This window comes from Lasiodiplodia theobromae, assembly GCF_012971845.1.
Source record: "Lasiodiplodia theobromae strain AM2As chromosome Unknown scaffold_19, whole genome shotgun sequence".
Classification (NCBI taxonomy): domain Eukaryota; kingdom Fungi; phylum Ascomycota; class Dothideomycetes; order Botryosphaeriales; family Botryosphaeriaceae; genus Lasiodiplodia; species Lasiodiplodia theobromae.
The window spans coordinates 595,149-610,520 of NW_023336398.1; the positions used below are offsets into that span (position 1 = coordinate 595,149).

Below are 15,372 nucleotides of genomic sequence, written 5' to 3' on the forward strand. Positions count from 1 at the left end.
TCTCGAGTCGGTCAAAGATACGAATAACGACAGCCCGAGGAGGCTTAAAATAGTCACACATTTTCTTGAGAGATGTTGCGGAGTGCAGTTCTCGCCGACTTGCTTTGGCGGCTTGCGAGGCGCAGCACCAGATTACCACGGCGGACAATTGAGAAAGAGACGAATTTAGAGTCGCACGTTCGTATAGGCGGCTACATTCTTCTATCTACGCGGGCCGGGCGGAATGACGGAAGTTGACGTAAAGTGAGGGGCGCCGTGCCAACCGTCGGTGCCCCATGATCACCGCCTACCCTGCATACAATCATTCACTGATCTTGCCTGGTGCTAAGGCCGACTTTCAGTGCCCAGGCTGACCCTGCCCTCCACTTCCTCATCAACTCCCTCACCATGACCCTGAAGGTCATATCCGATTACATCTCACCACCGCAGACCAACCGTTGATCCAAGACCACCCCGCATCAAAGTCATGGGAAACGATTTGAAGGGTTTGATGCGCCGCCTCACCGGCATCCGCGTATGTCCATTTCCTGACTTCACTTGCAGTTGCGACACATCTGACACATATTCTTCCAGATCGAGGTCAGTGAGGATAAACGCGCAAGAAAGCTTGAATTCCCGGGAGAGGATGTGGACGCGTACTTGGAGAAGCTGGGCTTGACGAAGCAGGAGCTTTTGACTGACGCATTCGTGAGTTGGCTCCTCTCCTTCCATCTCACTCGTCCAACAAGTTACCTCATTAATGAAACGTAGCGCACGTACAGCTTCGCGGAGCTGCAGATCAGGAAGGCAATCATCGAGGTAAACTCAACCGCTGGCAAGGACACGCAAATCCCGGAGGATACCTACCCATGGCGCTGGCTGGCGAAGCAAGAGAAACTGGAAAAGATGCGCAAGATGCACGCCGAAGCATGCAGAAGCTTCCATAAGATGAAGTTGAAGGCAACAGGAGAAAAAGACCAGCTCTTGAATGCCATCAAGAAAGCCAAGCAGGAGCATGGCGAAGCGGTTTGCATGAAGGAGAATCTGGCACGTGTGAAGGATGACCTTCGTGGCGCGCACGCTGCCGCTTTCCTTCTGCACGATGCTACGCGTATGATCGAAGCGGCGCAGAAAATGGAGCAAGCAGCTGAGCAGAATCTTCAGGAAGTGGAGAAAGAGCACTTCAAGCATGAGCAAAAGCTCCGGGAACAAGAGGTTGAACTGTACGAGAGGCGGGTCGACGAGCTTGAGCGTACACGAGAGGACATCGATGAGCTCAAGCAGGGCTGGATAATCTACGTGAGGTTCGCCCTCTTCCACCCGCGAGAGGATATTGATGAGGCAATGGCTGCCGGCTCTCCACCTACGATAGACCGGCTTCAGGGTCTTGCACGGAACGACCATCCGTATGCTTTGGACTGATCCAAGAGGAGAACTTACAAGATAATTAGAAACTTTGTAGCTGCAATAAACGGCTACACTTAAAAGTCATAGCCATTAGTGGAAGCGAGTGCGGGAATGTATCCAGGTGCAAAGCGAAGAATCTGATTCGCCGACGCGGGATAGTTAATGGGAGTGGCTTCCTGTTCTGTCTTGCCCATGTGGAGGCTGCCTCTTTGGTATTTTCCCTTCAACCGTCCGCGCGTGTGTGGACGTGAGTGGCCGCCTATATAAAGCCTCCAACTTAATCTCCCTCTTCAACTACAGCCTCCCCACACAAGATCTTCCAACACCCACCGCGCTTCATCGCGCCCTCACCACAAGCCACTACAACGCGCGAACGCTCCCACCACACATCCTCAACCTCAGATCCTACGCTCATCATGAGTGACCACAGGCGCGTGAGTATCTCAGGCGCCAAACATTTACCGTTTGACTGCTTACTAGCGCAGCGCATAGTGAACATCTCACCTGGCCGAAGCACTGGACGAGCCGGCGGAAACCCTACGCGTGCGCCTTCTCGTTTCAGTACGCCCGTCACCGCCGGATCACCCAGACGCGTAAGTGAAAAGCACCTTGCTCCACCTACAATGCCTACCTGTGGACTTGGAGTTCGAAGCTGACAGCCTCTCAGCCCACTGCCCCATCGCCTGCTTCCAGCATCCGGCAGGGCCGCCAGCAGCAAGGAGTCAAGATCAAGACCGAGAGCTCTCCCAGCAGCAGCCCGGCACCCACACCATCGACTGGCAGCAACAAGCCTGCCATGACCACGCAAACCACCAGCAACACCCCACTCAAGCGCAAGCGCGAACCCACCTCCACCGACAAAGACAACAAAGAACCCACCACAGCCGCCGGCCTTGTCGCCATGGAGCAGCAGCACCTCGACACCCACCGGTCCACCAGCGCCACCCTGGACAAACACGCGCCGCTGCTCGACAGCGCCCGCACGACCGCCACCCGCGCCCGCTCCGCCGAGCGCGCCGCTCACTCGCAGATCTCAAGCCTGTTCATGCAGTCGCAAGTCCTCGAGGAGCGCGCCGCAGGCCACCAGCGCGTCGCCGAGGAGGCCGAGACGCAGCTGACGGCCGAACGGCAGCTCGTGCAGCAGGCTAAGGGCAGCAAGGACGAGGCTGATAAGGAGTTGATGGCCATTGCCCTGGGCAGGATGTTTGCCCGCCTGGAGAAGTACGACCAGGATGTTGCGGAGGAGTTGTGGGCCAAGGCGGAGAGGTACAGGGATATCTTCGTGAGGGATGGTATCCCGGAGCCTCCTGCGAAGAGGAGCAAGATTGTGGGTGAGAAGGGAGAGGTCGGTGGAAAGGGTGTCGAGGAGGGTGAAATCGGTGGACAGGATAGGGGACAGCATTGAGTAGCCGTATACGGCTACATAGATGGGCGAAACAAAAATAATCGGAAAGCGGATTCACCAAGGTGAGGCAGTATGTTTTCCTGAAGTGGAGCTAAACGCAGATGACAGTGTGGACTGAATTACAAGAAATTATCTGGGCCACAGGACTTGCTTTACGTGAATAGTTAGCCAGTATCCAGACGTAGATGCAGGCTTAAAAATTGTGCATCAACAGCTGGATACGTTCTCTTGCGGATACGAGACTCCAATTGGTAAGTGTTCTGTAAGTCACCGTGCAACAAATAAAACCTGAGCCTTACCCTGTCTGTACATGTGAGGGCAAAATAGCTGGGAGACTAGCTAAGCAACTTTATTAATCAAACAGATTGTGAAATTACCAGCTACATCTCTTCTTTTCTGTCTTGGAAGTCTTGCATTAGGCGCGGGTAGTGGCAGGAGCTCCCGCCACGCTAGAATGCTTCCCGACCCGTGTTCGCCAGCCGATCGCTGTTACCCTCGGTCCTTCCCGGCTGATACGCGGTAGTTGCGCAGCCGACAATGAAGGGCAAGCTTCGCCAAGCCAATAACACGACGCAATTTGCTGGCTGATCAACGCCTTAGTCAAGGGGGATTCAGGTGGGCGCTGTGCAAGGATGAGCAGAATGTGGGGATTCCCGGGGGAATGGGGGGAATGGGGGACTGCGCAAGTCTTGTCAGATTTTTCCTACGTCGTTGGCGGAAGTAGAAAAACGCCAAGCGCGAAAGCATACGAGCAGTTGAGAAAGTCGCGACCTGCTTGAACGGTGCAAGGCGAAGGAGCAGCGGGATCTGGTCGTCGGTAATTTCCAGATAGTCTCATAGCTCACTTGCCCCGAGCTGCCCGTCGCTCCTCCTTTTTCTCTTGGCTGGAACTGCGCGGTTGTGTCACCAGTCCCAGGAGCACGGATGGGCCCCGCTGTAGATCCCCCGCCTTCCCCCACCAGCCAATGGAGCCCCGCGTCGCCATCTTTGGTTGACTTTCGGATATGGGGTACAACTATAAAGCCGTGGTCTGCAACAATCATACAGCCCCAGCCATTCTGAAATTCACGCGGATTGAGTCTGCATTTTTATACCCCGCTCTTGTTTTATCATTGCACTGTTCCAAAGAAAGAGAAAGAAAAGCCACTGCCACTATACATACCGGGTCTACGAAACTGCGCCAGCCATGACTACAGCACGAGCCATTGTTTCGCGAGCGCCGTTGAACGACGGCGGTTGGAAGATCGAAGATGTGAAGGTGCGGGACGTGGGCGACGACGAGCTTCTGGTGCGCATCGTCGCGTCGGGAATCTGCCACACCGACCTCGTGTTCGGTGGGTTGAAAGAGGGGCCGGGCGTCATATACCCCTCGGTGAAGGGGCATGAAGGTAGCGTCCTGCTTTTCTTCTCTCCTATAAAGAGAATCAATCTCAAGCTGACCCTGATTGAATAGGCGCCGGATACGTCGAGAAAGTCGGCAAGAATGTCTCCGTCGCTGCCCCCGGCGATCCAGTCCTGCTATCATTCACTTTCTGCGATAGTTGCCAGATTTGCAAGGACGGCCACCCGGCCCACTGCGTGCGTTTCGGCGAGCTCAATTTCGGCGGTTGCCCTTGCTTCCAGTCGTCATCTTCATCGTCCTCTTCGTCTACCACAACCCCAGACCTCCAGGGCAGCTTCTTCGGCCAATCTAGCTTCGCCAGCCGTACAGTTGTCAGGTCGACGTCGGTCGTCAACGTTAAGGGGTTGGTGCGAGACGATGAAGAGCTTAAACTTTTCTCGCCGCTGGGCTGCGGCATTCAGACGGGCAGCGGGACGGTCGTGAACATCGCCCAAGCAGGGCCGCAAGACACGGTTACGGTACTGGGGCTGGGCGGTGTTGGGCTGAGCGCCATCATGGTAAGGCAGACCCCTCCCTTTTGATCGCGAGCGAGGGGTACAAAGACCGCGGCCACTAACGACATGAACTCCAGGCCGCCAAGCTCCGTGGCTGCAAGACCATCATAGGCATCGACAAGATGTCCGACCGCGAAGCCATCGCACGAGAACTCGGCGCGACGCACTTCATCGACACGTCCAAGCTCGCCGACCTCATCGACATCGTGCCTGCCGTGCTGGACGTGACCGAAGGCTACGGCACCTCCATCACCGTCGACACGACCGGCTTCCTGCCGCTGATCCAGCGCGCCATGGACTTCACTCGCATCAAGGGCAAGCTCATCCAGGTCGGCTCCACTCCGTTCGACGCGAAGCTCGACATCCACATCTTCCAGTTTATGGTTGGCGGCAAGCAGTATATCGGCGCGGTTGAGGGCGACGTCGTGCCGGCGAAGTATGTGCCGCAGATGATTGAGTGGTACCGTGCAGGCAAGTTCCCTGTGGACAAGCTGGTCAAGTTCTACAAGGCGGATGAGTGGGAGAAGGCGGTGGATGATATGCATCATGGCCATACTGTTAAGGCGGTGATTACGTGGTAAAGCGTCGTCGCGTAAGAGTTGCCTCTTTTTCCTACTTCTCTCTGTGCGTTTGCGGGTAGTAGATGCGTTCAGGATATCCCGTGGAGAGACGGCGTCTTCGATGAGTGCCTATAGACATGTAGTGATCAATCATACCATATCAAAGAGTTTGAGACTGTTCGAAAAGGAGGCTTTATCACGCTGCACATGTCAGACTGAAAGAGATAGCAATTGTCACGATATCGTCTTCATCTTGAATCTGTGCAGGCCACCTTCTCCCGCCACTAGCGATATATGACGGCATTGGAATAGACTGCAGCATGCTTGAAAGAGTTCTGATCAAACTCTTCAATGACAATGCATGTCACCTAGTGGCAGGGCCGCATCTACACATTTCTCAACCTTCTGACCTGCGTTGCTCCGGGCGGGGCTACGTGGAGCTGTTGCGCATAACATTCCCATTCTGCATGGTTCCGGGAGGGGCCAAGCTCCATGTTGCCATTGCGTTGTGGAAAGTGCCAGTATTCGAAGAACGGCGTCTGTGGGAGTATCGTGGGGCTGGAGGCGCTCGTTGGAATGCTGGTTGGCGGCGCGTTCGTCCCGCATTCCGAGGTAGACGGCAAGTAGTCAAGCGGGGGCTCATGCCTGCTGGCGCGGTGATGTGGCATATCCATTGTACGTGATTGGCGAGTGTTGGGTTGTCGTCGTGATCATGAGAGTGGATCATGGAATCTGTAGCCACCAAAAAATTTCCATTAGCATTCGACAGTGGCCTCATACTTCTGGGGCTTTTTTTTCTCGATATCTGCTTTTAGTCAATGAGGATAGTATACGCGATAACCTGTAGATGAGTATCGCTGTGTCTTATCAGAGCTTTTGGCGGACTTTCAGTCAATGAGAAGATGCGAGCTTGCCGTGGATCTATGCGCCTGCTCCCAAGCATTCTGGGAAAGGAAGCTGGAAGCCTCTCGCACCAATGGCAAAGAGACATGTACTGTTGACAATTGCTGTGATCTGACATTATTCGATGGCAATGGTGACGCGTCTGGTGAGGGCAGACGACTTATACGGCGTGGAGCTGCATATAAACGGGCTAAGGACAAGTGTGGTACCATGGTGGACCAGAGATCAGCAGGGTGGACAGTCGATGGATGCAGGAAGACGCGTCGAGACGCGTCTGATACACTCGGACATATCGGATACGGCTTGGCTTTGGTGACCGGATCGGACAAGATCCAGCTTCGGAGGACATGAGCGGGACTAATGCATTCCTGAAGAGCGGTAGCATGGCATCCGGGTGGGACGACACGCCGGTCACGTAAGGTTGCTGTCAGGGCTGACAGAAAGCTCCGCCGTCGGACAGCTGAACCTCGGAGCAGTGAAGGCAGGAATGGCCGGATCGGGACAGAAGCTGTAGGGGATTGACCGTGAAGAGCTCCACTGCGCAGGCTTTTCTCAAGCCATTGCAAGGGTTGCGGGCGGCCGAGACCCGATATCGCGCGGCAGGCTTGTGCCCTGTGGCAGGAAAAACGCGGTGGTCCCAGCTCGGGACCGGGGCTTGGGGCAGGCTGTGGTCACGTTGAGCGTGTGTGGGTGGTGAGCGCGCTTGTGTTGTGGGCGGCGCGTCGCGTTCATGACGCTTAGCGCGTCGCTTGGCGCGAAAGCATTCAAAAGCCGCCGCGGCGCGCTTTGTCTGCAACCCACACCAACGCATCCTCAACTCTGCATCTTTTGCCTCCGCGTGCTAAATCGCTGCTGCTCAGCCTCTCAATTGTTTCCTCTGCAGAGCATACGCCATGTCCGCCCAGGCCACCCCGTCCAAGCAGGTTTGTCTCATTGCCACTGCTTAAAGCGCGTTGTAGCATGTACCATGTTCTTCAAGCTAACCACGCGCCCTAGGCTGCTTCTGCTATTGCCGACTTCAGCATGACTGACTCGCCCGCTAAGAAGCTGGACTTCTCCAGCGAGTGGAACGACGACACCGTCGCCCGCCCCATCAAGGGCATCCCCGACCTCCCCGACGAGCCCGCGGATGAAGTCCAGCACCCCTCGACCGCACCCACGATCAGGAAGGAGGAGGCCCACGAGCCTCTGCTCCAGGAGAACCCCCACCGCTTCGTGCTCTTCCCCATCAAGTACCACGAGGTACGTGTATATCTCGACGCGTCTTGACGCGTCTCGCGTAAAGTGGTTTTTTTTCCAAGCCACTAACAACACCACAGATCTGGCAAATGTACAAGAAGGCCGAGGCTTCTTTCTGGACTGCTGAGGAGATTGACCTCTCCAAGGACCTTCACGACTGGAACAAGCGTCTCAACGACGATGAGCGCTTCTTCATCTCGCACGTCCTCGCTTTCTTCGCCGCGTCGGATGGCATCGTGAACGAGAACCTGGTCGAGCGCTTCAGCTCCGAGGTCCAGATTCCCGAGGCCCGCTGCTTCTACGGCTTCCAGATCATGATGGAGAACATTCACTCCGAGACCTACTCGCTCCTGATCGACACGTACATCAGCGAGCCCAAGCAGCGCAACTACCTGTTCAACGCCATCGACAACAGTACGTTGTACCACATATGATGATGCAGAGCTTGGATCACTAACGCGTCACAGTTCCCTGCATCAAGAAGAAGGCCGACTGGGCTCTCCGCTGGATCTGCGACAAGAACTCTACCTTCGCTTCGCGTCTGATTGCCTTCGCCGCCGTCGAGGGCATCTTCTTCAGCGGCTCTTTCGCATCCATCTTCTGGCTCAAGAAGCGTGGTCTCATGCCCGGCCTTACCTTCTCGAACGAGCTCATCTCCCGTGACGAGGGAATGCACACCGACTTTGCCTGCCTGCTGTTCTCGCACATCAAGTCGAAGCCCAGCCCTGAGGCCGTCGAGAAGATCATTACCGAGGCTGTGGATATCGAGAAGGAGTTCCTCACGGATGCGCTGCCCGTCGCCCTGCTGGGCATGAACGCCAACCTCATGTGCCAGTACATCGAGTTCGTCGCCGACCGCCTGCTGGTGGCTCTTGGCAACAAGAAGTACTACAACGCGACCAACCCCTTCGACTTCATGGAGAACATCTCGCTCAACGGCAAGACCAACTTCTTCGAGAAGCGCGTTGGTGACTACCAGAAGGCAGGTGTCATGGAGAAGACCAATAAGAAGGCCGAGACGCCTACCGGCGCACCGGTCACCGTCTCCGGCGATTTCGCCTTCGACGAGGACTTCTAAGCGACTCGCCCGAAACTTCTCTTTCTTGTTGCTTTATATCCCCTGTATCTTTATACGGGTTTGCCGCTTCGCTGTTAGCATTTACCTACTTCTTGACCGGCAGGGCATGGGTAGCATTTGGGGTACTAGAGCCGGGCATGTGCTTGGCAGCGCGTGCATTCATCTCAACTTGTTCACGAAATTCGGGAGGAAATATTCTGGCGTTCACGGGAAGCAGCGGAACGGGCCCGCTTGGAGTTTGCTTTATTTAGGATAATGATTCGCGCGGTCGATCGCCGAGATAACGTAGATACCACAATTGACGCAGTCATCGAAAACAGTTGTGCACTGGTGACGATTCAATCCACAAACGAAGGGATTCAGAGACAGGTCAGAGACAACGACGAGAGACGGGGCCAAGGCGAGGCGCGGAGGTGCAGCACGGCGCATGCGAGGAGTGGAGTTGGAAGCCAGGAGGGTGTTGGTGGTGGGGGCGGTGCGAGGTGGATCCGAGGTGTTTCTGGCTGATGAGCGAATGGTGGTGGTGAGGCGAGAGAGGCGCTGGGCGACCTACGTCACTCTTGTTTGTCGACCAGGCTCCAGCCCCCAAACAACCGGCCGCAATGTAACGCGGAATTGCGCTCATTTGCAACGTATTAGACGCCAACAACTCACAATCAGCAGCGCCGCCCCGCAGGATATGCCCACGGCCACTCATCGCAGCCAGCAACGGCATTCGCCACCCTGAAACACCCATTATGAGCCTGGAGATCGCAGGCCTGAGCTCGAGCGTCGCATCCACCGTTCGGTAGACCAGGACACAGGCCAACACCACCATGCACGACGCACTGCCCAAGATTCGCGTTACAGACCCGCACAGCCGCGACTCGGTACCGCTGAGCGCATCGCCCGCAGACAGCCAGCAGTCGCCACAGCCGCACGACGTGAGCGAGGAGGAGCGCAGTGTGACTCCTGCATCAGGTACATTCGAGACACCGTCCCCACCGAAGCGTGCGCCAGCGCAAAGAGCTGACCGTGAGGGAATCGAGCGCAGTGCGATCCAAGTCGAGCGGCAAGGCGTCGCCGACGCGGCCACAGCGCGCAGCCGCAGCATCCGCGTCGCCTGGCGGCTCCAATATCAGCATTAGCAAGCCCGCCTCTGAAGGGAATGGTGGCAGCGGCAATAATAATAATAACGGCGACGTCGACCGAGCGCCTATCGACCCCCTTTCGCAGGTTGTTCCCAGGCCAATTGAGATCTGCACGCGAAGTAGCAGCTGACACTCTGCCACACGACCAGCAAATCCTCAAGCGCACTCAGACGTCGCAAGACGTGCTCCAGAAGCTCCGCCCCACGGCCGACGATGCTTCGTCCACCCCGCGCCCCTTCACCGCTGAAGGCGCGCAAGCCAGGGACGTGAGCCGCGGCGATGCCGTCTCGCTGGCCCCGTCGAAGAAGTGAGCCGAGCCCTCCTGCACCGTCCACCCCGCGCGCCAGTCGTATTCGTTCAATTCCACAACACGCATATTCTCCGCGCCTGTACACACGCCTTGGCGCGGGTTGTATTGCGCCGTCCCCGCTAGTCATGTCAGACGTAAGCGCAGGGCTGAGGTCAAGGCTGACACCCTATTTTAAACAGGAAGGGAGTCTCGTTCCTGAGCCGCATCATTGGAAATAAAAAGAAGCACGAGGACGAGTCCTTCCCCGATGATGCCGCGAGTGACCCCAGACCCGAAGGCATGGACGCCGAACTCTTCTCCCAACCCATCGACAGTAGCATCGGCTACCAGCCGCGCCACCCCCATCCGCCGGGCTACATAAAGATTCGCTCCAAGTTCAAGAAGGAGCGCGAATTCGACCGCGTTTTCCTGGCCCAGGAGCTCCGTGCCGACCAACTTCCCGCCCAAGATGAACCGCAGCGTCCCGCGAGCAGCTCCGGCGCCAGCGTGAGCAACAACACGACGACAACGCCGACGACCGCGAACCCGAGGACTAGCAGCGTCAACGAGCGCCCCGTTTGGGCTCTGGAGTTCAGCAAGGATGGTAAGTACATGGCCGCAGGCGGTCAGGACGGAGTCCTCCGCGTGTGGTCGGTTATCTCCAACCCCGACGAGCGGACCGCACACGAGATATCCGAGGCGGGGACCCAGAAGGATGGGCAGGCACTGCACGTGAATGCGCCCGTGTTCCAAAACAAGCCAGTTCGGGAATACGTGGGTCACGAGTCCACGATATTGGACCTGAGCTGGAGCAAGGTAGGTCTGCGCTGTCAGCTGTTGCAGGATTGCATCTGACATAAGCAGAACAACTTCCTTTTGTCGTCTTCCATGGACAAGACCGTCCGCCTGTGGCACATCAGCCGTTCCGAGTGTCTGTGCACCTTCAAGCATGCAGACTTCGTCCCGTCCATTCAATTCCACCCGAAAGATGACCGTTTCTTTTTGGCCGGATCCCTCGACAGCAAGCTGCGCCTCTGGAGCATTCCGGACAAGACCGTCGCCTTCTGGAACCAATTGCCTGAGATGATAACGGCCGTCGCCTTTACACCCGATGGCAAAACCGCGATCGCAGGAACGCTGAGCGGCCTCTGCATGTTCTACGATACGGAGGGTCTCAAGTACCAAACACAGATTCATGTGAAGTCATCGCGCGGCAAAAATGCCAAGGGCAGCAAAATTACAGGGATCCAGGCGATGCACGTGGGTGCGGCTGGAGCGACTGTCGGCGACGTTAAGCTGCTGATTTCAAGCAATGATTCTCGGATCCGACTATACAGCATGCGGGACAAAGGACTTGAGATTAAATTCCGAGGCCAGGAGAACAACTTCAGCCAGATACGAGCAACCTTTAGTGACGACGCGAAATATGTCATTTGTGGCAGCGAAGATCGCAGAGCTTACATCTGGTCATCTGGACCAATCGAGGGCGAGAACAGGAACCAGCGGCCAGTCGAAATGTTTGATGCGCACAACTCCATAACGACATGCGCGATCATGGCCCCGACAAAGACGCGACAATTACTCAGCAACTCCGAGGATCCCGTGTACGACCTGTGTAACCCACCACCAGTGACGCTCGTGAGCAGGACCGAGTCGCTATCGTCAAAGCATGCATCCGAGGCCGGCAGTGTGCAAGGAACCCCTAGGAACGCAAAGAGGGCGGAGGGCACACCAGCTTACATGGCGCGCTCGGCGCATCATGATGGACAGATTATCGTGACAGCCGATTACCAGGGCAACATCAAGGTTTTCCGCCAAGATTGTGCATTCAGCAAGCGTAAGAACGTACCCGATAACTGGGATTCCTCATCAGTATTCTCAAGGAGGACAACGGGATCTGGAGTCCGGAGGAGCAACTCGACCAAAACACGAGCAAGTAGCAGGAAGCGACGCGATTCAACGGCCACAACGGCAACGACGGGCACGGATCGCATTCTATCGTGGCGACAAAACATTTCTGGTTCCGGTAACAGTATCAAGGACGGGAAAGCAGGAAAGGGTGGTGTTGACCGTGGCGTCTCTCCGAGCAAATCTTCCAAGGCCTCATCAGCTAAATCATCAAAGGCACAGCTTCCCGAAATGCCTCCATTGCCGAATCGGACGAGAGACAGCAACCCATCGATCAACGCACCATTGGATTCGCCGCAAAGGCCAAAGACGTCCGGCGGGGCTCTGGCATCTCAATCGCAGCCGCAATTACCATCGAGCAGTAACAACCCGATGTGGGTCCACGGGGACCAGTCGTACGCATATTACAACCAGGACGCTTGGCGAAACCAGCTGGAGAACACAAGATTACAACCGCAGCTGACGAAGGCCTCCAGCTACGTCAGTAAATTGAGCAGCGAGGAAAGCAGCGTGGACGAGGCGGAAGAAGGGGTGGAATGCAAGAAGTGCGGGTGCAGGAAATTCAACGCAAAGGGTTTGGGCAAGAACCGCGTTTTGACCTGCGCGAACTGTGGGAAGACGACATCATCTTGATTATTCTGGATTCTATTCACAACACACCTTGATTTGGGGTTGAGATTCAGACGCATGACACTTTTTTGGACGAAGAGATTTATTGGCTAAGCTTTTTGATGGTTGGATGGTACGATGCCTAGATATCGAGAGGGCCAGCTTCGAAGAAGTCAAAGCTGGACGCGAATTAATCGAATAATACATCTGAGACCTAACCAATGGCTCCCTTGCTGGTGAGAATGGCAAAGTCATGCAACGAATTGATTGATAAGCTGGAGAGCTCATTGCCTCTTTGGGAACAGCAACGTGGCCGGACCAACCAAAGTCCGGCCGGAGCTGCGCCGCGCCTGATGCCCGCTGCTGATGCGCCACCTGGAACGAAGCTACCTGTCCCCGACTTGTCTCTCCTCAGGTTTGACTTTCTGGCCAAACCACTCTTTAAAAACTTCACGTATCCCACCGTTTACCAGACCATCCTTCCATTCCAATTGAAACAACGAAAGCCATGGTCCGCATCAACACCCTCCTCAGCGGCCTGGCGCTGCTGGGCGCTGCGGCAGCATCAGCCGTGGCCGACCTCACGCCGGACAACTTCGACAGCGTGGTGCTGCAGGCCGGCAAGCCGGCGCTGGTCGAGTTCTTCGCACCGTGGTGCGGACACTGCAAGAACCTGGCACCCGTGTACGAGGAGCTCGCATCCTCGTTCTCGTGGGCCGACAAGAAGGTGTCGATCGCCAAGGTCGACGCGGACGCGCACCGCGACCTCGGCCAGCGGTTCGGCGTCACCGGCTTCCCGACGCTGAAGTGGTTCGACGGCAAGAGCGAGACGCCTGAGGATTACAAGGGCGGCCGCGACCTGGAGAGCTTGCAGGCGTTCGTGCAGGAGAAGAGCGGCGTCAAGCCCAAGACCAAGGCGAAGGCGCCGAGCGAGGTGGTGATGCTGGATGATAAGTCGTTTGGCGAGGTCGTGGGAAGCGCTGAGAAGGATGTGCTCGTGGCGTTCACCGCGCCGTGGTGTGGACGTGAGTTTGCCAGCTCTCTTCTTCCCTCTCTACCTCCCCTCCAATTGCAACCGATATGGAACACAACGTGAAGAGACCAATTTGCTAACGACTAGCGATGCATAATAGACTGCAAGAGCCTCGCCCCCATCTGGGAGACCCTCGCCCAGGACTTCAAGCTCGAGCCGAACGTCGTCATCGCCAAGGTCGACGCCGAAGCCCCCAACGCGAAGGCCACCGCCCAGGAGCAGGGCGTGAAGTCATACCCCACCATCAAGTTCTTCGCCAAGGGCAACAGCGCGCCGATCGAGTACGGCGGCGGCCGCTCCGAGGAGGCCTTCATTTCCTTCCTGAACGAGAAGACCGGCACCCACCGCGCCGTCGGCGGCGGTCTCGACGCGCTCGGCGGCACCATCGAGGCGCTCAACGAGGTCATCGAGGAGTTCCAGGGCAAGTGGGAGAAGGGCGCCAAGAAGGCGAAGGAGGTCGCGGCCAAGGCCGACGGCAAGTACAAGGACTACTACGCCAAGGTCTTCGAGAAGCTCGCGGCCAACGAGGGCTACGTCGAGAAGGAGATTGCTCGCCTCGAGGGCATGCTGAAGAAGGGCGGTTTGGCGCCTGAGAAGGTGGATGACCTTACGAGCAGGACCAACATTCTCAAGCTGTTCGGCAAGAAGGACGAGGAGAAGAGCGAGTTGTAGAGTAGCTGCTGCAACTTAGAAAAGAAGACAAATGGGCCATCGAATGGAGAGAAAACAGGACTGCCACTGCCATCGTTGAGTGTTCGACTCTTGAGGTGGCAGGAGAAAGAGAGATTGGAAAGATGGGAAAAAGGCAATGAGCCGCCGGTGTGTGTTAGTGCTTGGATTAGGAAATTTGATGCGTGACGATCTCATTCTCCCATACGTCTCAATGCCTTGTCTGAAAGTGTAATTCATGATGCGTGGGTGCAGTTCTGGGGTTTGGTCTTCGAAGCGAGGTGTGTTATCTTTCGGCTGACCACCAGTAAGCTGAATATCTGCAACGAATCCAACTCGACCACATGGCTAGGCAGCAGTCAGTTTAGCCAAAGAGGCCGAGCATTCCGCCATATTTAACGAACTCAGAATCTTCCATTGTCACGTCAAGTGAGCTTCTGAACTTATTGATACTTTAACACTGTCTTGGCCTCTGCTTGCATGGCGTCGACTGAGTTATCTAGCCCAGCAACCGCGGGTATATGGGCCCGATACGTGCCACTGCTCTCCCTTCTCGCTCCTTTCGCAGTCTCGTTAACTCTCCTCTCTACGCAACATCTCCTGGCCTTTGGCTCAACAAGGATCTATGTTGAGATGCATAGAACGACCATATCAGTACTCGTCCAGATCTTCTCTTCAATCTTGGGGCTGCTTCAGGTATCAACGGCTACAATGCTGATCTGGTACGGCACACGAGTCCGGCTTGCCAGCTCGTCCATGAATCTCGAAACCATGGGGCTGCTGACGGCGCTGTCGGTGCCGCGCGCGGCTTGGAACCTGCCTATATCAAGCCTCGCACTCACAATCCTCATGGTGGCTCTCGCTCAAGGTCCTGGGGCACTCTGGGCTGGAGCAATCACACCTATTACGGTGCAGGAAGCACGGACAATCGGCAGTATCCTAGTCCCGCAGTTCAAATCGGAAACAAGGAATATCTGGGACAGCGAGTTCCACTTGAACGAAAAGGGGGATGTGTGGAACTACATCGAAAATTGCACGGAGCGGCGTGATGAAGCGACATATATATCGAACTGCCCAGTGCCAAACCATCAGGCAGCATTGCTCGATTCAGCACGGTCAGCTAGCACCGTCGGGACCCGGAATCACTCGAAACCTGATAGCCTAGGTTGGACATACCAAGGGCGCTCATACGGTGTCGGTTCATCTCAGGGGCTGAGTGTCGCCCAGGGCCTCCCGCCACATTACAAGTTGCTCGGTTCTACGTACA

General features: G+C 56.2%; 6 protein-coding genes across 6 annotated transcripts; all 6 read left to right on the forward strand.

The window, feature by feature from the left end:
• Positions 1–466: 466 nt before the first annotated feature.
• LTHEOB_6674 (uncharacterized protein) lies at positions 467–1,401 on the forward strand (the record flags this gene model as incomplete). The annotated part of the gene is made up of 3 exons (XM_035515956.1): positions 467–514; positions 574–687; positions 751–1,401. The coding sequence occupies 3 exons, from the start codon at positions 467–469 to the stop codon at positions 1,399–1,401; spliced, it is 813 nt and encodes a 270-aa protein (XP_035372709.1).
• A 401-nt stretch (positions 1,402–1,802) lies between these two features.
• LTHEOB_6675 (uncharacterized protein) lies at positions 1,803–2,791 on the forward strand (the record flags this gene model as incomplete). The annotated part of the gene is made up of 3 exons (XM_035515957.1): positions 1,803–1,820; positions 1,872–1,979; positions 2,054–2,791. 3 exons carry the CDS (start codon positions 1,803–1,805, stop codon positions 2,789–2,791), a joined length of 864 nt encoding a protein of 287 aa, XP_035372710.1.
• Positions 2,792–3,977: 1,186 nt separating this feature from the next.
• Positions 3,978–5,268, forward strand: LTHEOB_6676 (alcohol dehydrogenase; the record flags this gene model as incomplete). Its single annotated transcript, XM_035515958.1, has 3 exons — positions 3,978–4,179; positions 4,245–4,690; positions 4,765–5,268. The coding sequence occupies 3 exons, from the start codon at positions 3,978–3,980 to the stop codon at positions 5,266–5,268; spliced, it is 1,152 nt and encodes a 383-aa protein (XP_035372711.1).
• A 1,775-nt stretch (positions 5,269–7,043) lies between these two features.
• Positions 7,044–8,467, forward strand: LTHEOB_6677 (Ribonucleotide reductase; the record flags this gene model as incomplete). The annotated part of the gene is made up of 4 exons (XM_035515959.1): positions 7,044–7,073; positions 7,147–7,392; positions 7,470–7,803; positions 7,857–8,467. 4 exons carry the CDS (start codon positions 7,044–7,046, stop codon positions 8,465–8,467), a joined length of 1,221 nt encoding a protein of 406 aa, XP_035372712.1.
• An 815-nt stretch (positions 8,468–9,282) lies between these two features.
• Positions 9,283–12,427, forward strand: LTHEOB_6678 (WD repeat containing protein; the record flags this gene model as incomplete). The annotated part of the gene is made up of 4 exons (XM_035515960.1): positions 9,283–9,564; positions 9,747–9,904; positions 10,087–10,702; positions 10,751–12,427. The coding sequence occupies 4 exons, from the start codon at positions 9,283–9,285 to the stop codon at positions 12,425–12,427; spliced, it is 2,733 nt and encodes a 910-aa protein (XP_035372713.1).
• A 484-nt stretch (positions 12,428–12,911) lies between these two features.
• On the forward strand, positions 12,912–14,108 carry LTHEOB_6679 (Disulfide-isomerase; the record flags this gene model as incomplete). The annotated part of the gene is made up of 2 exons (XM_035515961.1): positions 12,912–13,428; positions 13,537–14,108. The coding sequence occupies 2 exons, from the start codon at positions 12,912–12,914 to the stop codon at positions 14,106–14,108; spliced, it is 1,089 nt and encodes a 362-aa protein (XP_035372714.1).
• Positions 14,109–15,372: the final 1,264 nt, after the last annotated feature.